A 17,858-nucleotide genomic window follows, 5' to 3' on the forward strand; every position below is an offset into this window, starting at 1 on the left:
AATTGTTCTTCCACACTTTTTATTGGTACCTACTAGTAACCCATAGTGCTTAATCCGTTAAAATTCAACTTGTACATGACTTTGCAGCACATTCACTTCATGTGCTCTGGCGCAGATCCACCTCTTGCGTGGCTCAGCTGTGGACGATTTAAAAAAAAAATTATATAATGGTTGCTGTCATTTTACCCTTTTTTACTTATAAAACTCCTTGAGATTTTAAAGTCAGTATTTAAATTCAAGTTTAAAAAAAGGTTTTAATTGCTTAAATAATTTCTATGAACTAATAATATGTTCATGTTTATTCTTGTAGAAAATAAGTATTTATTCTTTACAAAATAAGGGAAACAATAAGGGACAATCTGTAGTGTTTCATGTCCAGGTAAGCATGAGGAGTCAGATTCTAGAAGTTACATATTGAAAGATTTATTAGCATCAAAGGCCAAGAACAAACTCAGCCTGCATGCCACATGGTTGCTCACTTTGAATTGTTCTTCCACACTTTTTATTGGTACCTACTAGTAACCCATAGTGCCCTCTTCTGGTGAATCAGTAGTACAAGAACACAACATATTCCCCCATTACTTAAATCATATATTCCTCACTGAATCCACAATTTGAAGTTAACACAATAGTTCCACATTATTCACATTAAAGGATAAAAGGTCCATCTTAATGAACAATTTAGCAATACAACATGACTGATTCTTAATGTACCCTTGTAACAATGCACCACTAATACTAGTTACTTTTAAACCAAGTAACATAATCCTGCAGCCAACGTGGAGGTTGACTACACATGCTGAAACTCTTTCAGGAGCAGTTGAAGGATCTGCAGGAATATGAACTTGAATGGGTGAGTTTGACAGTTCCGTTTTAAACAACACTACAGAGGTAGATGAGGAACCTGAATGAAGGGGCAGGGCCACAAGTTAATTGTAAATAGAACATTCTATAGGTGCTAGGGTAGGAGATAAATGAGACACATGCCACTTTTTCCCATCTGACAACTGGTAAGTACATGAACCAATCTGGGGTGCGTTTCCCAAAACCATAGTTGCTAACCTGTTACCAACTTAGTTGGTTGGTAATGGGAAATAGCATTGCAACCAACAAAGTTGCTAACTTAGTTACTTATTTACCTTATTTACATAGGCTGAATATCTCTCCTTTTCAGAAACTCAGCAAAATCCACTGAACGGAAATGACCTCCATTGTCAGATACAAGGTACTGTGGATTTCCAAATCGACCAAAACAGATGTCAAAAACGTAACATTTTGAGTTGTGATTGAAGAAGTAAATTCCACTTCAGGCCACTTACTACGGTAGTCAGAGTTATCATATAATGACAATCCCAAGTAGCAGTTTTAAACGGGCCCACTATGTCAACAGCTACTTTTTCTGCAAAGGTGCAGCAGAAACAATAGCGGTTTTGTCAGAAGAAACACAAACTTGTCAGTTCTTCACCTTTTCCTTTCCCAAAGAATGAATACCTGGCCACCAGTAGAGTTCCCGAAGGTGCTGCTTTGTAAGCACAACTCCTTGATGGCCATCGTGAGCCAAATTCACCAAGATGTGTCATAGTGAAACAGGAACAAGAAGATGTAGATACATAGTTATTTCGAACAGTCAATTCATCACTTATTTGGAAATAGGGAAGTATATTTTTATTAACAGCCACTGACGAAGAAGGCCATCCAACCATCAATTTGTGCACATAACAAAGTCAATTCTGGACTTGATGCAGAGGCAGAAGCAAACTCAGTTGAAGTTATAGCAAACATCTCAAGACAAAAATGCAAAAAATTCAGGTTCCTCTTCAGAAGCTTGCAGAGGCAATCGAGACAGACAGTCAACAGTACGATTTTGAGAACCATAATGGTAAACTACTTCATAGTTAAAACGTAAGAGTCATGATGCCCAACGTGCAATTCTCATTCCAGCACAATCTGAGGTCAGTCCATAGTTTGATGCATCAGTTGAAACCACAACTGGCAAATTAGGATCAAATAATGCCAAAGCAGAGCTTTTAAGCAGCAACTCTGTCACAGTGTTGAAACTTTTCTGAGCTTTTTCTAAACAACTGAAGCCAACTCCTTTCCTAATACAACCACGTAATGGCTCTACCACAGTGGCAGAATTTGGAATAAACTTGCTGTACCATGAGATTAATCCATGAAAGGAACGAAGCTGATGTGCATCTGTAGGAACTGGTCCATGAAGCATCGCATTAAGATGATCCTCGTTTGGATGAACACCTTATGACACTGACACTGTATGACTTATGACACTGACACTGTATGACCCAAAATGCATAGACTTACTGAATTGGCATTTTGGAGTATTAATTTGAAGTCCTGCACCCTGTAGGAGTTGAACAACCTCAAACAATATAATCGAGATAGTGGGCCACATTTGTCAATCCTTGCAGTACAGATAAGATTTTCTGGAATACAGAAGGTGCCGAAGCTAGGCCAAATGGTACATGGAAAACCAAAATAGGACTTCATGTGTTTTGAATGCAGTGAAATCACGACTTTCTTTATGTAAAAGAAGTTGAAATAAGCACTCTCCAAGTCAATTGTAGAGAAAACAATTGCTCCACATAGCTTAGACAACAATTCATCAATATGTGGCAGAGGATAACTGTCCGTAATCACAGCCTTGTTTGCTTCTCGCAGATCTACACACATGCGAATGCCTCCTGATTTTTTCTGCACTACTACAATTGGTGAATTTAACAGCATTAACTTACAATGAAGTATGTATTCCTCCAGGCAGACTGAATGTTTTTTTCCTGACTTGCTAAATGTTGGGCTCATGATAAATAAATTGTATTCACCTCAATCTGATTTAATAAAGTCAAACTCTGCGAGGGGAGCAGCTGCGGAGGATTCCACTTGGTCTTAAAGCCTTCCACAAACGTATTTGTTCACAAATAACAATGATTTTCATAAAATAATGATTAAATACCAGTTGATAACTTGTTATTAATATGGTCTTGTGAAAATAATAATATGGGCTGCGAGAAAATAATGAATGCAAAGAGTTGGTGAGTGCAGACATGTTTCAGCCCAGTAACATGACAAACACTCCGTTCCTCGCTGCCAACAAACAGACCGAATTCAGTTCAGCTGGACAGAGTTGGGTTTTTGGGGGTAGTTCTGTATAGCTTGTGGGGATCGAGATAAAGGTGTGAATCTCTTGGTCTTTAATATTGACAGTGACTTATGAGGGTTTAAAAATTGCAGAACAGGTTTAGCAAACAGACAGAATTCAGTTCAGCTGGACAGAGTTGGGTTTTTGGGGGTAGTTCTGTATAGCTTGTGGGGATCGAGATAAAGGTGTGAATCTCTTGGTCTTTCATATTGACAGTGACTTATGAGGGTTTAAAAATTGCTGAACAGGTTTAGCAAACAGACCGAATTCAGTTCAGCTGGACAGAGTTGGGTTTTTGGGGGTAGTTCTGTATAGCTTGTGGGGATCGAGATAAAGGTGTGAATCTCTTGGTCTTTCATATTGACAGTGACTTATGAGGGTTTAAAAATTGCTGAACAGGTTTAGCAAACAGACCGAATTCAGTTCAGCTGGAGAGAGTTGGGTTTTGGGGGTAGATCTGTATAGCTTGTGGGGGTCGAGATAAAGGTGTGAATCTCTTGGTCTTTCATATTGACAGTTTCTTATGAGTTTCAAACTTGCTGAACAGGTTTAGATAGGACTCGTCATATTGGTTATAGGACAACTTAGAAGAAAGGTTTTGATCCACTTCAAATGTTGACTACCGTATGGAGCAATATAGTTCAAGTGATCGAGAGGGCACCTCCCTGTCATTAATGCGCATTAATAATTTTCGCACAAACACTTCAATATGAATTCACATTTTGCATAAGCATTACAACATATTTTTTTTTACAAGATTTGTAATGAAGATAAAACAAATAAGAATAAATGCTGCACATCGCACTCAGCATCACACGCGCTGTGCAAAATTTGCACTCTAACATTTTACACACCTCCATTTTAATGTAGCTATATTATATGAAAACAAGTAGGGCTGGGCGATAAATCGTTTTTATCGATTAACTTCGAATGTGTAGTTTATATCGGTTTGTTGGAATGAAAACCAGGTTTTCTTTTTAACATCCACCGACGCTCAACTCAGGAATCAACCCTCCCCCATGCATCTGCCACAGAGACATGCTGCCGAGCAGAGTATGAGCAGAGCGGAGTGATTCTGACTGGAGCGAGGAGCTTTTTTAATAGTCTGAGTGTCATGGTTTTTACTCGCTCTAAGAGCCACCATCACAAGAACAATTCATGCCAACAGCCCGTTATATAGCTGCCGAGCAGAGTATGAGCAGAGCGGAGTGATTCTGGCTTGATCAGAAGGTTATAATGACTGCAATAGTCAAACGGGATGTTAAAGGCTAGTTCTATTTTCGGATTAAAGCATGATTTAAACAGATACAGAACAGTGCTACTACATTGTCAGTATAATTTTAAATCAGTATATTTTAAATGATTTTGAAATCTACTAAATTAATCGATCTGTCTAGATAAAATAACTGACGAAAATGTACTGTTAACTGAAAGCAGCATTTATAGATTTAATGCTGACAATGTTATTAGTTTGGCATGTGGTAGGTTAAGTTAACACAATAACCTAAGCCTCTGAGAACGAGTCAGTCTTTTGTTCGTTATCTGTCTTAGCTCTGTGTTCATCTTCAGTTCTCTCTTTACAGCAGTTCAGTCAGTATACTGTTTGAGTAAATGAATTACTCTGGGATATTGGTTTGTTTGAACTCGGAGGGAGTGTCAGCCACATTAAAAAAGTTAACAGCTTAAGTCATTTGTGGATCAATGCGTATTGGAGACCCAAACCATTTAAAATGATTCAGTTCGATTTGGTGAGCTTGTTCAAAAAGGTCTGGTTACATCGAATGATTTGTTTGCGAACCGGATTTCACAAACTGCTTTGTTTTGAACTCTCACAACAGACATGGAAGAGAAGACAATGCTGAATAAAGTAATAGTTTTTGCTATTTTTGGACCAAAATGTATTTTCGATGCTTCAAAGTATTCTAACTAGCCCTCTGATGTCACATGGACTACATTGATGATGTTTTTCTTACCTTTCTGGACATGGACAGTATACCGTGCACACAGTTTCAACGGAGGGACTGAGAGCTCTCGGACTAAATCTAAAATATCTTAAACTGTGTTCCAAAGATAAACGGAGGTCTCTTGGGTTTGGAACGACATGAGGGTGAGTTATTAATGGCATAATTTAGATTTTTGGGTGAACTATCCCTTAAAGGAACCCTTTGTTCATGGAGCGAGAGGCAACATCATTTAATGGACATTGATGGTCATGAGCTAAGCAATGTTCAGGCAGTTGCATCTTTTTTGAGAGTTCAGTCTGTATGTCAGGTTGGAAAGATTATAGATTTGCTAATGCAAAGGTTGACAGTAGAAGAAAAAACACAGTTGAAGGAATATTATAATGGTAAGGTTGTTTCTGTTAATTTCAAAATTTTAATCACTCCGGATTTAAAGGACTTAAATGGTTATTTTTTGGACTTGGAAGGTCTGGAGGATGTGAACTTTCAAGATGCTCGAAGTAAATTGTTGTATAAATGCTGTGATAAGGTTTTGAATAAAACTTTTCCTAGGGAACGAAAAGGTACAGTATGGAGAGAAAAGTTGGGGTTGGAAGATGATGTAAAACCTGTATGGAGAATTGTTTATAAAACACCTTTGGAAAAGTGTACAGTTGATCTTCAGTGGAAGATACTGCATGGCATAGTTGTTGTTAATGCGTTTGTGAGTATTCTTAATTCTAATTTGTCTGACAAGTTCCCATTCTGTAAAAAAAGGGGAAACAATTTTTCACTGTTTTTTTAGAGTGTTCAAGATTGGAAGATTTGTTAAATATACTTAGCTTAATGTTCCTTAATGCTCCTGTTTCTCCTGGCGTTATAAACTCTCTCCACGCCAATTACTGAAACAAGAGACAGGTGTTGATCATTTCCGTCCAAACCACTCACTCACCGTTCGTCTTCTGATTCTCTCTCCAGTGTTGCTGCCTGTCCCAAATGGCCTGCCATAAGATTAGTATGAGCCGCATGAAGAAGCATTTCCCTGTGGCTCTTCGGAATGAACAACTGGGTTGTATTTACTTTTGTCCGAGCGTCTTGGGTCACTCAATACAACCGATTTTTTAAAATGGCAAAATACAGATAGGTGAGTGGGTGGGCAGGATGGAGAGGCTGGCCATCGATGGAATGGACCTGTTGAAAAGCATGTTTTAATTTCTCGTCTTGAGACTGCTCCAGAGGAAAGTCATCATGCTCCAAGAGAATAAGTCTCCCGATTTTGCTCTGTTCCCCTGAAGCAAAACCCAGCGTTGCGGCTCAGTCTCTCCCACCTGCACACGCGTGGCCCATTCCGTGCCTTATTTCCCCAAGAGGCATCCGCTCATAATGACCCCAATAAAACAGTAAACGAGGGCCAATTCCTTCCCAGAATTAATGGATGCCAGAGATAGGGACTAAACCACCACCTCCACACTATGCTTGACCCTGGAATTGAATAATGATTGGGCCACAGGGTACTCCACCTTATCCTGTATAACACACCGCACCTTAACCACATGGGCTTGTTATCCTATGCCCCCCGATTGAATCACGGCTTTTGATGGGTTGAGGTTTGGTTGCATCCTGAATCCCATCAAGGCAATCAAGGCAGAATATGTACCCCCATCAGCTGGGATACGAAGGAGGCCGGGTGGACGGGACATAGGGAGAGGGACAGGTTGAGGAGAAGAAGGAAAGGGGAGAGAGGGAGTGAGAGAGACTGATTGAAGGGATTCGCCGACCCCTGTGCATGCCACCATGTGGTCCTCCGCGAGATGAATGGCCGGTCCAGCGTCGTGGGACCTGGCCCACTTGGTGGTCGTCTTCGGAAAGCCGAGTGGACGAACTCCAGTACCACTAGGCCGATCGATGTGTTTCCACGTCACTTCCCTCAACCAGTAGCCATTGCGAAAGGAGTCTGAATGAGCTGCTGGGCCATCGCAGAAGGGCCGACCGGATTCCCCCAGGTCCAGGGAATGGAACCGCTGACTATGTTCTCTGGGTTCCGGCCGACCCGTTGAATGATGGCCATCTTTCAGGTCATGCGCCAAAACAGGGAGGTTCCCCTCCGGGAGTTGGATGTGATGCCACCTGGGATTCTGCCCGACGAGCAGGTGGGAATCACCAGTTGGTCCGGCGGGGCCAGCCGCACTCTTCAGCTGATTTTCAAACATCTCCAGGAATGCTTCAGGGTCATCTTGTGGTCCCCATCTTATGAAGAGGGGCAAGTGAAGAAACACTTGTCAGAAGAAACAGTCGAGCGACAGAGAAGGACAGCCAGCTATGTGAGTGTTTAAGTGTCGTATTTCTCATTAGACTACTGTGTGATCGTCCATTGCTAAAAAAGGTTTTTGGTTAAATTGTGTGTGTATTACCCTGGTAAATACGTGCTGAAAGTGGCGCTTGGTTTTGCGTTGGCCTATCTCGGGACTGCCCAGTTTCGATCTGCTAAATAGTGAGGCGTGGCCAGCTGACTTCAATCACAGGTAATCAGGCAAATATAAAAGCGGCAGATTTCACCGCGGCAGCCCTCGTGTGAAGACCCGACGAGTGTAAAGACAATCGACTCTACCTGCGCAACTCCACCGAGCAAGGACACCGACAGGGCACTTGAGTATTACTTTTCTCTTTCTTTACTTTTTGTATAGCTTGTTCTCAAATATATCTTACACTTGTAGTCACTATGTGCTCTCAGATCTCTACTATCACTACTAGCACTCGGAGAGCACGCTATGTACGTCGCAGGAAGGCCTGTCTGACAAACTTACGACATGTCCCTTTGACCTCTACTACCACACTCTCTATTCCAGTTGGTCTCTGGAACTGCCAGTCTGCAGTTAACAAAGCAGACTTCATTTCTTCTATTGCTACTCATTCCGGTCTCAAACTCATGGCACTGACAGAGACTTGGATCAAACCTGAAGATACTGCCACCCCTGCAGCCCTCTACACTAATTTCACTTGTTCCCACACTCCTCGTACCACTGGGAGGGGTGGAGGTATGGGTCTCCTTATATCCAAAGAATGGAAATTTGATCTTCAGCCATCACCTACAGGTACTGGTTCATTTGAATCACATGCCATTACTGTAACCGACCCTGTTAAAATACACTTTGTGGTCATTTATCGTCCCCCAGGTTAACTGGGAAACTTCTTGGAGGAGTTGGATGAGCTGCTATCAAACTTTCCTGAAGATGGTACTCCTCTGGTACTGCTTGGTGACTTCAACATCCACCTAGATAAACCCCAGGCTGCTGACTTCAAAACTCTGCTCACCTCATTTGATCTCAAGCTAGTGTCTACTACAGCGACTCACAAATTAGGCAACCAACTGGACCTCATCTACACACGCTGTTGCTCTGTTGACACCTCTTCAGTTGCTCCACTGCACACCTCTGACCACTTCCTCATTACTGTTAACCTAGCACTTACTCCTGAAGTACCTCACACTCCAACACAGGTCACCTTTCGATGGAACCTACGCTCACTCTCTCCATCCCGCCTATCTGCTGTGGTTTCATCCTCACTTCCTGCACTCTCTCAGTTTTCTGCTCTGGACACGAACAGCGCTACGGACACTCTTTGCTCCACTTTAACATCTTGCTTGGACAACTTTTGCCCACTGTTGTCTAGACCAGCACGCACTGCCCCATCTGCCCCCTGGCTGTCCGAGGTTCTCCGTGGACATCGCTCTAAACTCAGGGCTTCAGAGAGGAAATGGCAGAAATCAAAAAACTCTACTGACCTCAGTGTGTTTCAATCTCTCCTCTCTTCCTTCTCTGCAAATGTTTTCACTGCTAAAACATCCTACTACCACAACAAAATTAACAGCTGCTGTGACGCTCGGACACTCTTCAAGACTTTCTCTTCTCTTCTTAATCCGCCGCCTCCACCTCCTCCATCGACTCTTACAGCAGACGACTTTGCAGTTTTCTTCACAAATAAGACAAGATCCATCAGTGACCAATTCTCCACACCGCAGACTGAGGACAACTTCACAATGACCGATGCACCCTCTTTCTCCTCCTTCTCCCCACTCTCAGAGATGGACGTCTCCAAACTTCTATCCAATCATCCTACTACTTGTCCACTTGATCCAATACCCACTCACCTCCTTCAAGCGATCTCTTCTTCAGTTATACCTTTGGTTACTCACATTATCAACTCCTCTCTTCACTCTGGAACATTTCCCTCAGCATTCAAGCAGGCTCCGATAAGCCCACTGCTCAAGAAACCATCTCTAGATCCAGCACTTCTTGAAAACTACAGACCGGTATCCCTCCTTCCTTTCATTGCAAAGACACTTGAGCGAGTTGTGTACAACCAGCTTTCTATGTTTCTTGTACAGAACAACCTCCTGGAGAGCTACCAATCTGGCTTCAAAAGTGGCCACTCAACTGAGACTGCTCTGCTCTCGGTAACTGAAGCCCTGCGACTAGCAAGAGCAGCTTCAAAATCCTCGGCACTCATCTTACTGGACCTGTCTGCTGCTTTTGACATTGTTAATCACCAGATTCTCCTGTCCACCCTCAGAAAGATGGGCATCTCTGGAACCACACTCCTGTGGGTTAAGTCCTACCTCTCTGACAGATCCTTCAGTGTGTCTTGGAGGGGTGATGTTTCAAAGTCACACCACCTTGCTACTGGGGTTCCTCAAGGCTCAGTACTGGGACCACTTCTCTTCTCCATCTACATGACATCTTTAGGATCTGTCATTCAGAAGCATGGCTTTACTTATCACTGCTACGCTGATGACACCCAAACTCTACTTCTCATTCCAGCCAGATGACCCAACGGTAGCTGCTCGCATTTCAGCCTGTCTGAGTGACATTTCTAGCTGGATGAATGACCATCACCTTCAGCTTAACCTTACGAAGACAGAACTCCTGGTGATTCCAGCTAACTCATTGCTTCATCAAAACTTCTCCATACAGCTGGGCTCTTCAACCACAACTCCTTCGAGGACAGCCAGAAACCTAGGAGTTGTAATGGATCATCAGTTAAGCTTCACAGACCACATTGCTACAACGACCCGGTCCTGCAGGTTTGCCTTATACAACATAGGAAGATTAGACCCTTCCTGTCAGAGCAAGCAACCCAATTTCTTGTCCAAGCTCTTGTTCTCTCCAGACTGGACTATTGTAATGCTCTACTGGCAGGCCTTCCTGCATGTACTGTCAAGCCTCTGCAAATGATCCAGAATGCAGCAGCTAGGGTTGTCTTCAATGAGCCAAAAAAAGATCACATTACTCCTCTCCTCATCAGGTTACACTGGCTACCGGTAGCCGCTCGCATCAAATTCAAGGTACTGATGCTTGCCTACAAGACGACCACTGGCACGGCAACAACTTACCTAAACTCACTGGTTAAATCTTATGTGCCTTCCAGAAGTTTGCGCTCTGCAAGTGAACGACGCCTTGTGGTGCCATCCCAAAGAAGTTCAAAATCACTCTCTCGGACCTTTTCCTGGACTGTGCCCAGCTGGTGGAATGACCTCCCAATCTCAATTCGTACAGCTGAGTATTAACTCATTTTCAAGAAACATCTAAAGACTCATCTTTTTCGCCTGCACTTAACCAACTAATACTAGCACTTTTCCTTTTCTTGTCTTTTCATTAAAAAAAAAAAAACTCTCTCCACGCCTATTACTGAAACAAGAGACAGGTGTTGATCATTTCCGTCCAAACCACTCACTCACCGTTCGTCTCCTGATTCTCTCTACCGCTGCAGACTTCGCTAAACCACGCCCCCCTGCCAAATGACTATGAAAGTTTTTTGCATAGGTGGGGGTATAATTAAGTTATTTGTACAGTAGTGGATTAAATGTTTTTTTTTATTTGGTATTGGAATAAGTTTAAGGTATGAAAAAATTTAAATGTGGAAACACCTTGGAAATGTGTAATGTGATGAGTTTTTTAAATTATATTGTGAATTTGTTTGTATGACTTAATAAAGTTGTTGTGAACAAAAACATTCTCTATCTCTCTTTTTCTCCCTCTCAAATAAATTTAATAGAACTATTACCCCCAGTTTACAAAGGACTAAAAAGCTTGATTAAAACTTTTTGTACTGTGATATAATTTATTGTTATACTGTGATACAAATTATGCTTGACCAGTAGATGAAATAATTTAGTGTCATGAAGGCTTCATTACAATCACAAATACAAAAAGTATCTATGTTATATAAAAGTTGTAAAGTATGTAAATCTTAATTTGTAAGAATCTTAAATCTTTATCTCTCTTTCAGCTGATAAATCTCCAGTCCAGATAAGCAGCAGTGCTCAGCCTGGAGCCAATGTTGTTAAAATGAAAGCTGAAACAGGTGCAAGTGTAAATGCTCCTGTACTCACCTTCACTGGAACAGAAAACTTCATCTACAGCTCACCTGATCCAGGAAACGGTAGTGAAGACTCCACTAATAAAACCATTTAAATGCTATAGAATACTATCTCAATTATTTATCTGTATCTTCTGTTTATTTATCTAATTCTAAATGCATCTCAGGTAAACACAAATGCTCAGATACAGCAGAGAATAACAGAGAAAAACAAGGTAAACCTTTCATGTATGAAGATTTACACATCTGATTTAACATCAATAAATGTGATGAATTATCAATGTCTATGAATGTGGAGGCAAAAGTGCAGCTATTCTGATTTGATTGTCATTTTAGCAATAGCAGGAGGATCCTTCAACAATAATACACAAACACCTGTTATAGGGCCTATTGTCTATTTTTTCATTTAACAGTAATCTCAAAAATTAATGTTAGCATATGGCCAGCACACATTCACTGTATTAAATTAAACCGTAAAATAAAATAAAAATAAAAACCATTTCATTTCCATACATTAGGGAAGTCGTGGCCTAATGGTTAGAGAGTCGGATTTCCAATTGAAGGGTTGTGAGTTCGAGTCTCGGGCCAGCAGGAATTGTGGGTGGGGGGAGTGCATGTACAGGGCTCTCTCCACCTTCAATACCATGACTTAGGTGCACTTGAGCAAGGCATCGAACCCCCAACTGCTCCCCGGGCGCCACAGCATAAATGGCTGCCCACTGCTCCGGGTTTGTGTTTTCAGTGTGTGTGTGTGTGTGTGTGTGTTCACTGCTCTGTGTGTGCACTTCGGATGGGTTAAATGCAGAGCAGGAATTCTGAGTATGGGTCACCATACTTGGCTGAATGGCTGAATGTCACGTCATGTCATGTCACATTAAATTAATAACTCTTTAACAAGCAAAACAAACAAGCAAAAGCTCTACCAAATCATTAGCATTTTGGTGCGCAGTCTTTCACTGCAGCTTTATTGTTGATTTTGTGAGCATAGACATTATCAGTGTTAAACTGGATAGTGTTTCTTGTAACATTGAATGAACAGTTTCACCAGAACTTTGATGTTTAGAAGCAGCTAAAGTCTTGAGCAGAAATAGGTAAGATTATTCTTATATAGTTGCTGGGGGAAAAAAAATTCTGAAAAAGAAACTCACCTGCCCATAGCCTTTATAATCCTGAAGACGTTGATTAGCTTGTTCAGGTGTGTTTGATTAGGGTTGGAGCTAAACTCTGCAGGACAGAGGCTCTCTCGGACTGAACTTGCCTATACCTGGTCTAGAACCGGGTTATCTAAACCTGTTCTGGAGGTTCACTGACCTGTGGAGTTTAAGTGCCAAACCTATTCAAACACCCACTGAACACCCTCTTAAAGCCTAGTTCACAATACACGACTTTAAACCACTAAAGATCCCTATGCGGTTCAGACTACATCACTTGATTGTCTGTCTTGAAGTCATTATGGTGTTCACACTACGCAACACTACGTTAATGATCAACGCACTATACGAGCTGACAACTCTGTCACCCAATGACTCTGTCCTGTCCCCAAACCATGTTTTGTCACAAAAACACAAGCGAGATCACCTTGTTACCTTGCAACAGGCTTAAAGTCCTGTAGTGTGAACTAGACCTAAGACTTACTCATTGGGACTTCAGGAGCATTCATTCAAATATAGACTTGCACAGTTTTCAAGGTTTGTGATGGGAATCACAGACCATATCAGAATCTACTTAAAGATTTCAGAATCATTATTTTATTAAAAAATTACTTACTCTTGGCTGACTTTTTTCCATTTTCTCAAAGGCTCTGCTGCAGAGGACAATAAAGCTACTCATAATGATTACACAAAGATCTTGAAGGACAAGTTAAAACAGCAATGTGAGCGGATATTGGTTGGTAATTCACAGACGGGTCATAATAAATACCTGGACGATATTTACACTGATTTATATGTGGTGGAGAATCAGACTGGAGGAAGAACGAATGAACACGAGGTGAGACAGATCGAATCAAATCACAACAGACTGACTGCCAAAGATACGCCGATCCAGTGTAATGACATGTTCAAAGATCATATGGGTCGACAAAACAGAAAAGTGCTCACAGTGGGGATTGCAGGAGTGGGAAAAACTGTCTCTGTCAATAAATTCATCCTTGACTGGGCTAAAGGAAAAGAAAATCAAGAAACAGTCTTCATTTTTCCACTCCCATTCCGTGAACTGAATTTGATTAAAGAGGAGTACAGTTTAATGGGACTGCTTAACACATACTGCTTAAGTGGCCTTACAGAGCTGACATCTCTTCCTGAAGATGGCAATAAGGTCATGTTCATCTTTGATGGGCTGGATGAATGTCGCTTCCCTCTGAGCTTTGAAGAGGGTGACAGTTTTACAGATGTTAATAAGAAAACAACAGTGAGTAAGATAGTTACAGCCCTAATCAAGAAACATCTGCTTCCCTCTGCTCTCATCTGGATCACATCCAGACCAGCAGCAGCCAGTCTGATACCCCGAGAATACATTGACCAGGTGACAGAGGTACGAGGATTCAATGATGAGCAGAAAGAGGAGTACTTCATCAGAAACAGCAGTCCTGAGATTGCTGAAAACATCATCCGTCACATCAAAAAATTCAGAAGTCTGTACATCATGTGTCACATCCCGGTCTTCTGCTGGATCTCTCTCACTGTTCTTCAGCCTCTGCTGGTTCAAGAGAGCAATGACAAAACACCTACAACCCTCACAGGGATGTACATAAACTTTTTACTTTCTCAGAAGCAGCAGATGAAAATAAAATATTGCAAGGATCCTAAAACTAAGGCTGAAGTCATGCCTTTTGATGATATTATTCTGAAGCTTGGGAAACTGGCCTTTAAACAACTACAGAAAGGTAATCTGATTTTCTACAAAGACGATCTTGAGGAGTGTGGACTAAATGTCAATGAGGGTTCTGTGTACTCTGGGTTATGCACCCGGATGTTTCAGGAGGAAAAATCTATATCAGAGAGAAACGTTTACAGCTTCATACATCTCAGCATCCAGGAATTACTTGCTTCTCTCTATGTGTTTTTCTCTAACAAAAACAAGAAAGCAAACCCATTTCTTAAATCCTGGAAAAAACTGACATGTAACCTGTCCAGAAAGCCACTGTTTGAACTTCATAAAGCTGCAGTCAATGAGGCTTTACAAAGTAAGAATGGACACCTGGACCTCTTCCTCCGATTCCTCCTGGGTCTTTCATTGGAGTCCAACCAGAGAGACCTGAAGGAACTACTGCCAGGACTGAAGCTCAAAACAGAGGACACCAAAGACACTACTGACTATATCAAAAAGAAAATAGAGATGGAGCAATCAACAGAGAGGACCATCAATCTATTTTACTGTCTGAATGAACTGAAAGATGACTTTGTGGAGGAAATCGAGAAGAATCTGGGCTCTGGAAAACTTTCAGAGCAGAATCTCTCTTCTGCTCAGTGGTCGGGTCTGGTGTTTGTGCTCCTCATGTCAGAAGAGATTCAAGAGAAGTTTGAACTGAAGAAATACAGAAGATCTGATGAAGCACTGATGAGACTGCTGCCAGTCATCAAAAACACCAGAAGAGCACTGTAAGTGTTTTCTTTATATTCATTTATATACACTGTTGGTTGATTAAAGGGGAGACACTGCAGGTAAAAACACCTGTCAATGTTGAGATTTATTTATTTCTTAAAGTTTACATAAAGATTAGTGGGAAGAAAACATCCAAAAGACACTGCTAAGTGTTTCTTTAATAGCACTTATCTATTTGTGTCAATGGATAAAAACAAATTCTCCTACTCCTAGACATAAATCTTCAGTTCAGTAGCACTTACACAAACCAAGTTTTACATTTTACTCCTGTCTTTATTCTGAAGGTTTTTACAGAGGAATTTCTTCATATATAATTTGATTGATTATATACATTTTAATCCCCCAAAATTGTGAAAATATAGTTTTCTAGCTGTTCAAAAAAATCAGAATTATGGAGTGACAAAAAACAGATACCAAACATTCCTTCTGTAAAAAAAATTTCACTCTACGTAAAAAACAAACAAAAAAAACACTAAACAAGATTTTTGAAACTGACTTACCCAGTTCAGATTTTTGTATGATAAATGTATGTAAATGAGCGTACATTTAATAAAAAAAATGCCTAATTTGCATATTTAAACATAACATTTTAGGAAACTTGTAATACAAAAAATGTTTGCAATTGTCTAAGTAATCAGTCAACTGGCTAAGTAAGGTGATAACTATTAGTTAATATAGTTACCATATACACCTGCAGTGTCTCGCCTTAATAATTGTACTTTAACTTTACACAGTGACTTGTTGGCCAAGACCGTTCAGAAAAATTAATGAATGCAATTCTATAATGACAACTCTCAGGAGATTTTAGCATGGTAATGGATATGACAATGTTAATGTATTTGGTCTTGGCACAATAGATCTGCTACACTGCTGCTTTTATTGCTGTATTTGTACATTATTGCTGCAAGCAACTTGTTACTGCAATACATATGCTAATATGGTGCTTTGAGTATTTAATACTGCTGCAGCATAAATAGCATATGAAAATAATGCATAGTAGATCTATACAGGTGGAGCTATGGAGGTAGAATTGTTGTATAATTCCCAATAAACCCACAAATAAATTTAAAGAGATTTACAAAAAATTAAACATACTAACAAATAAATAGAATGAAATCCATAAATAACCCTTAGAGGTTCACAATTAAATAAAATGAGATTTGCAAATAAAAAACATTTTCACAAATACATTTTTATGTCACAAACACAACTTTGTCTGCCATTCATTTGTGAATTGTGTCTTGTACATTTGTAGATCGCTGCACGTACTTGTGGATCGCTCGCTGTGCATTTGTGGATTCATCCAAATCATAGCACATTCTTGCTATAACCAATCATGTTTTGCTTTACAGTAATGGCGGTCTCTTCCTGATATAAATTAATTCATAATATGCATTGGCTCAAATAAGAAATATAAGGGCCAAAAATAATTCTACAGTAAAAAATGTTTAAAATTGCATTTCGTTAGATCATTCGACTGTGTATCAAGCCAAGCCAGTATATTTTACATACCTTTGAAAATGCCAGAGAAACAGTGCTTTAAATTACGGCTATGGAAACAAAACTGTACTGGATACAAATGTGTAATGGAAGCTTCATTCAAGATGGAAAGAAAAGTGTCAATAATTAACTGACTTATAAATGACTGGATTCAACCTAAATGATAGACATGTGAGTTTGTGTTATAGGTTAAATTGGCGTCACACAACAGCCAACATAACAGCATTTTCCAGTTTTTCAGTGAAGCTGTTTGGATGAGAGGGATATGGATATGAGCAGCCATGTGGCTCTAATGATGTACACTAAGTAGCATTCAAAAGGCCCTTTTTACCGCCGCACGTACCGCCGCGGCGGCAGTATAAAGTGCATTTGCAGCTTTTGACCACTGAGTGCCGCTTTAACCACAAGTTATCAAACAAGCGCATCAAAGCTCATTTTCGCTAATAGACGTCAGTTTTGCCTCACTGATGTGTTAGATTTAATAGACTCAGTCAGGGAAAATGAAAGAAAAACACTGTAGTTAAAATCTTTAATATATTTAATATCCACAGACAAAAGTTTGGTACTTATGAAGTTATGTGCATTTCTTAGAACGAATTCAAGCCTGTGCCTGAGTCTGTGCTTATATTTTCTCTAATCTACATGGTATTAAACCATATTTTAGATTTGACACATTTAAAAGGTGTGCAGTATTATTTATATTATATTAATTATGCGTTATATTATTCAAAAGAAATTGTGGTTTACTTTGCATCGGAGCATTAAAAGTGGTAGCCTATTTTAGGGGGGTAGGCTACATTGATTAATATGCAATGTCAATATTTTCATATATTATGTGTCACAGTGTCTGGGTTGTGTTCCCTGGGTATCCACTAGATGTCCTCTTTTCCCCTCGGTGTATGTCACTTCATTAATCACATTCCTCACGTCCCTGATTAATTATTGCACCCAGCTGTTACTAATTACCAATCATCACACTCTGTCAGTTTCCCATTAGCATTTGCCTCTCCTTGTGTATTTAACCCGGTCTGTCTTAGTATGTGTCACGGAGTCCTTGTTTATTCATGTCCGTCAGTTCGTGCCCTTGCCTTGTCTTCTTGTTTTGTTTATGTTTTGGATGGATGTTTCCTATTGACCCCTGCCTGGACTGTTTATGCTTTTTGGATGACCCCTTAAATAAAGACTTACCTGCAATTGGTTCTCTCTCCATGTTTCCTGTATCACCGATCGTGACATTATGCCTATATTTTAATTTATATTTTCAATATAAATATATTTCTTCC

The 17,858-nt window shown here is 40.3% G+C and overlaps 1 protein-coding gene across 1 annotated transcript in view; it reads left to right on the forward strand.

The window, feature by feature from the left end:
• The window catches only part of LOC113094354 (protein NLRC3-like), a 33,384-nt gene extending 18,182 nt beyond the window's left edge, over positions 1 to 15,202 (forward strand). The window contains exons 3-4 of the mRNA XM_026260060.1: positions 11,383 to 11,535; positions 13,271 to 15,202. Of these exons, the coding sequence (XP_026115845.1) occupies positions 11,383 to 11,535; positions 13,271 to 15,075 (1,958 nt within the window). The 3' untranslated portion in view covers positions 15,076 to 15,202. The remainder of the gene's footprint in view (positions 1 to 11,382; positions 11,536 to 13,270) is intronic.
• The last annotated feature ends 2,656 nt before the right edge of the window (positions 15,203 to 17,858 follow it).

The sequence above is a fragment of the Carassius auratus genome, unplaced genomic scaffold, assembly GCF_003368295.1.
Source record: "Carassius auratus strain Wakin unplaced genomic scaffold, ASM336829v1 scaf_tig00215373, whole genome shotgun sequence".
NCBI classification, from domain to species: Eukaryota; Metazoa; Chordata; class Actinopteri; order Cypriniformes; family Cyprinidae; genus Carassius; species Carassius auratus.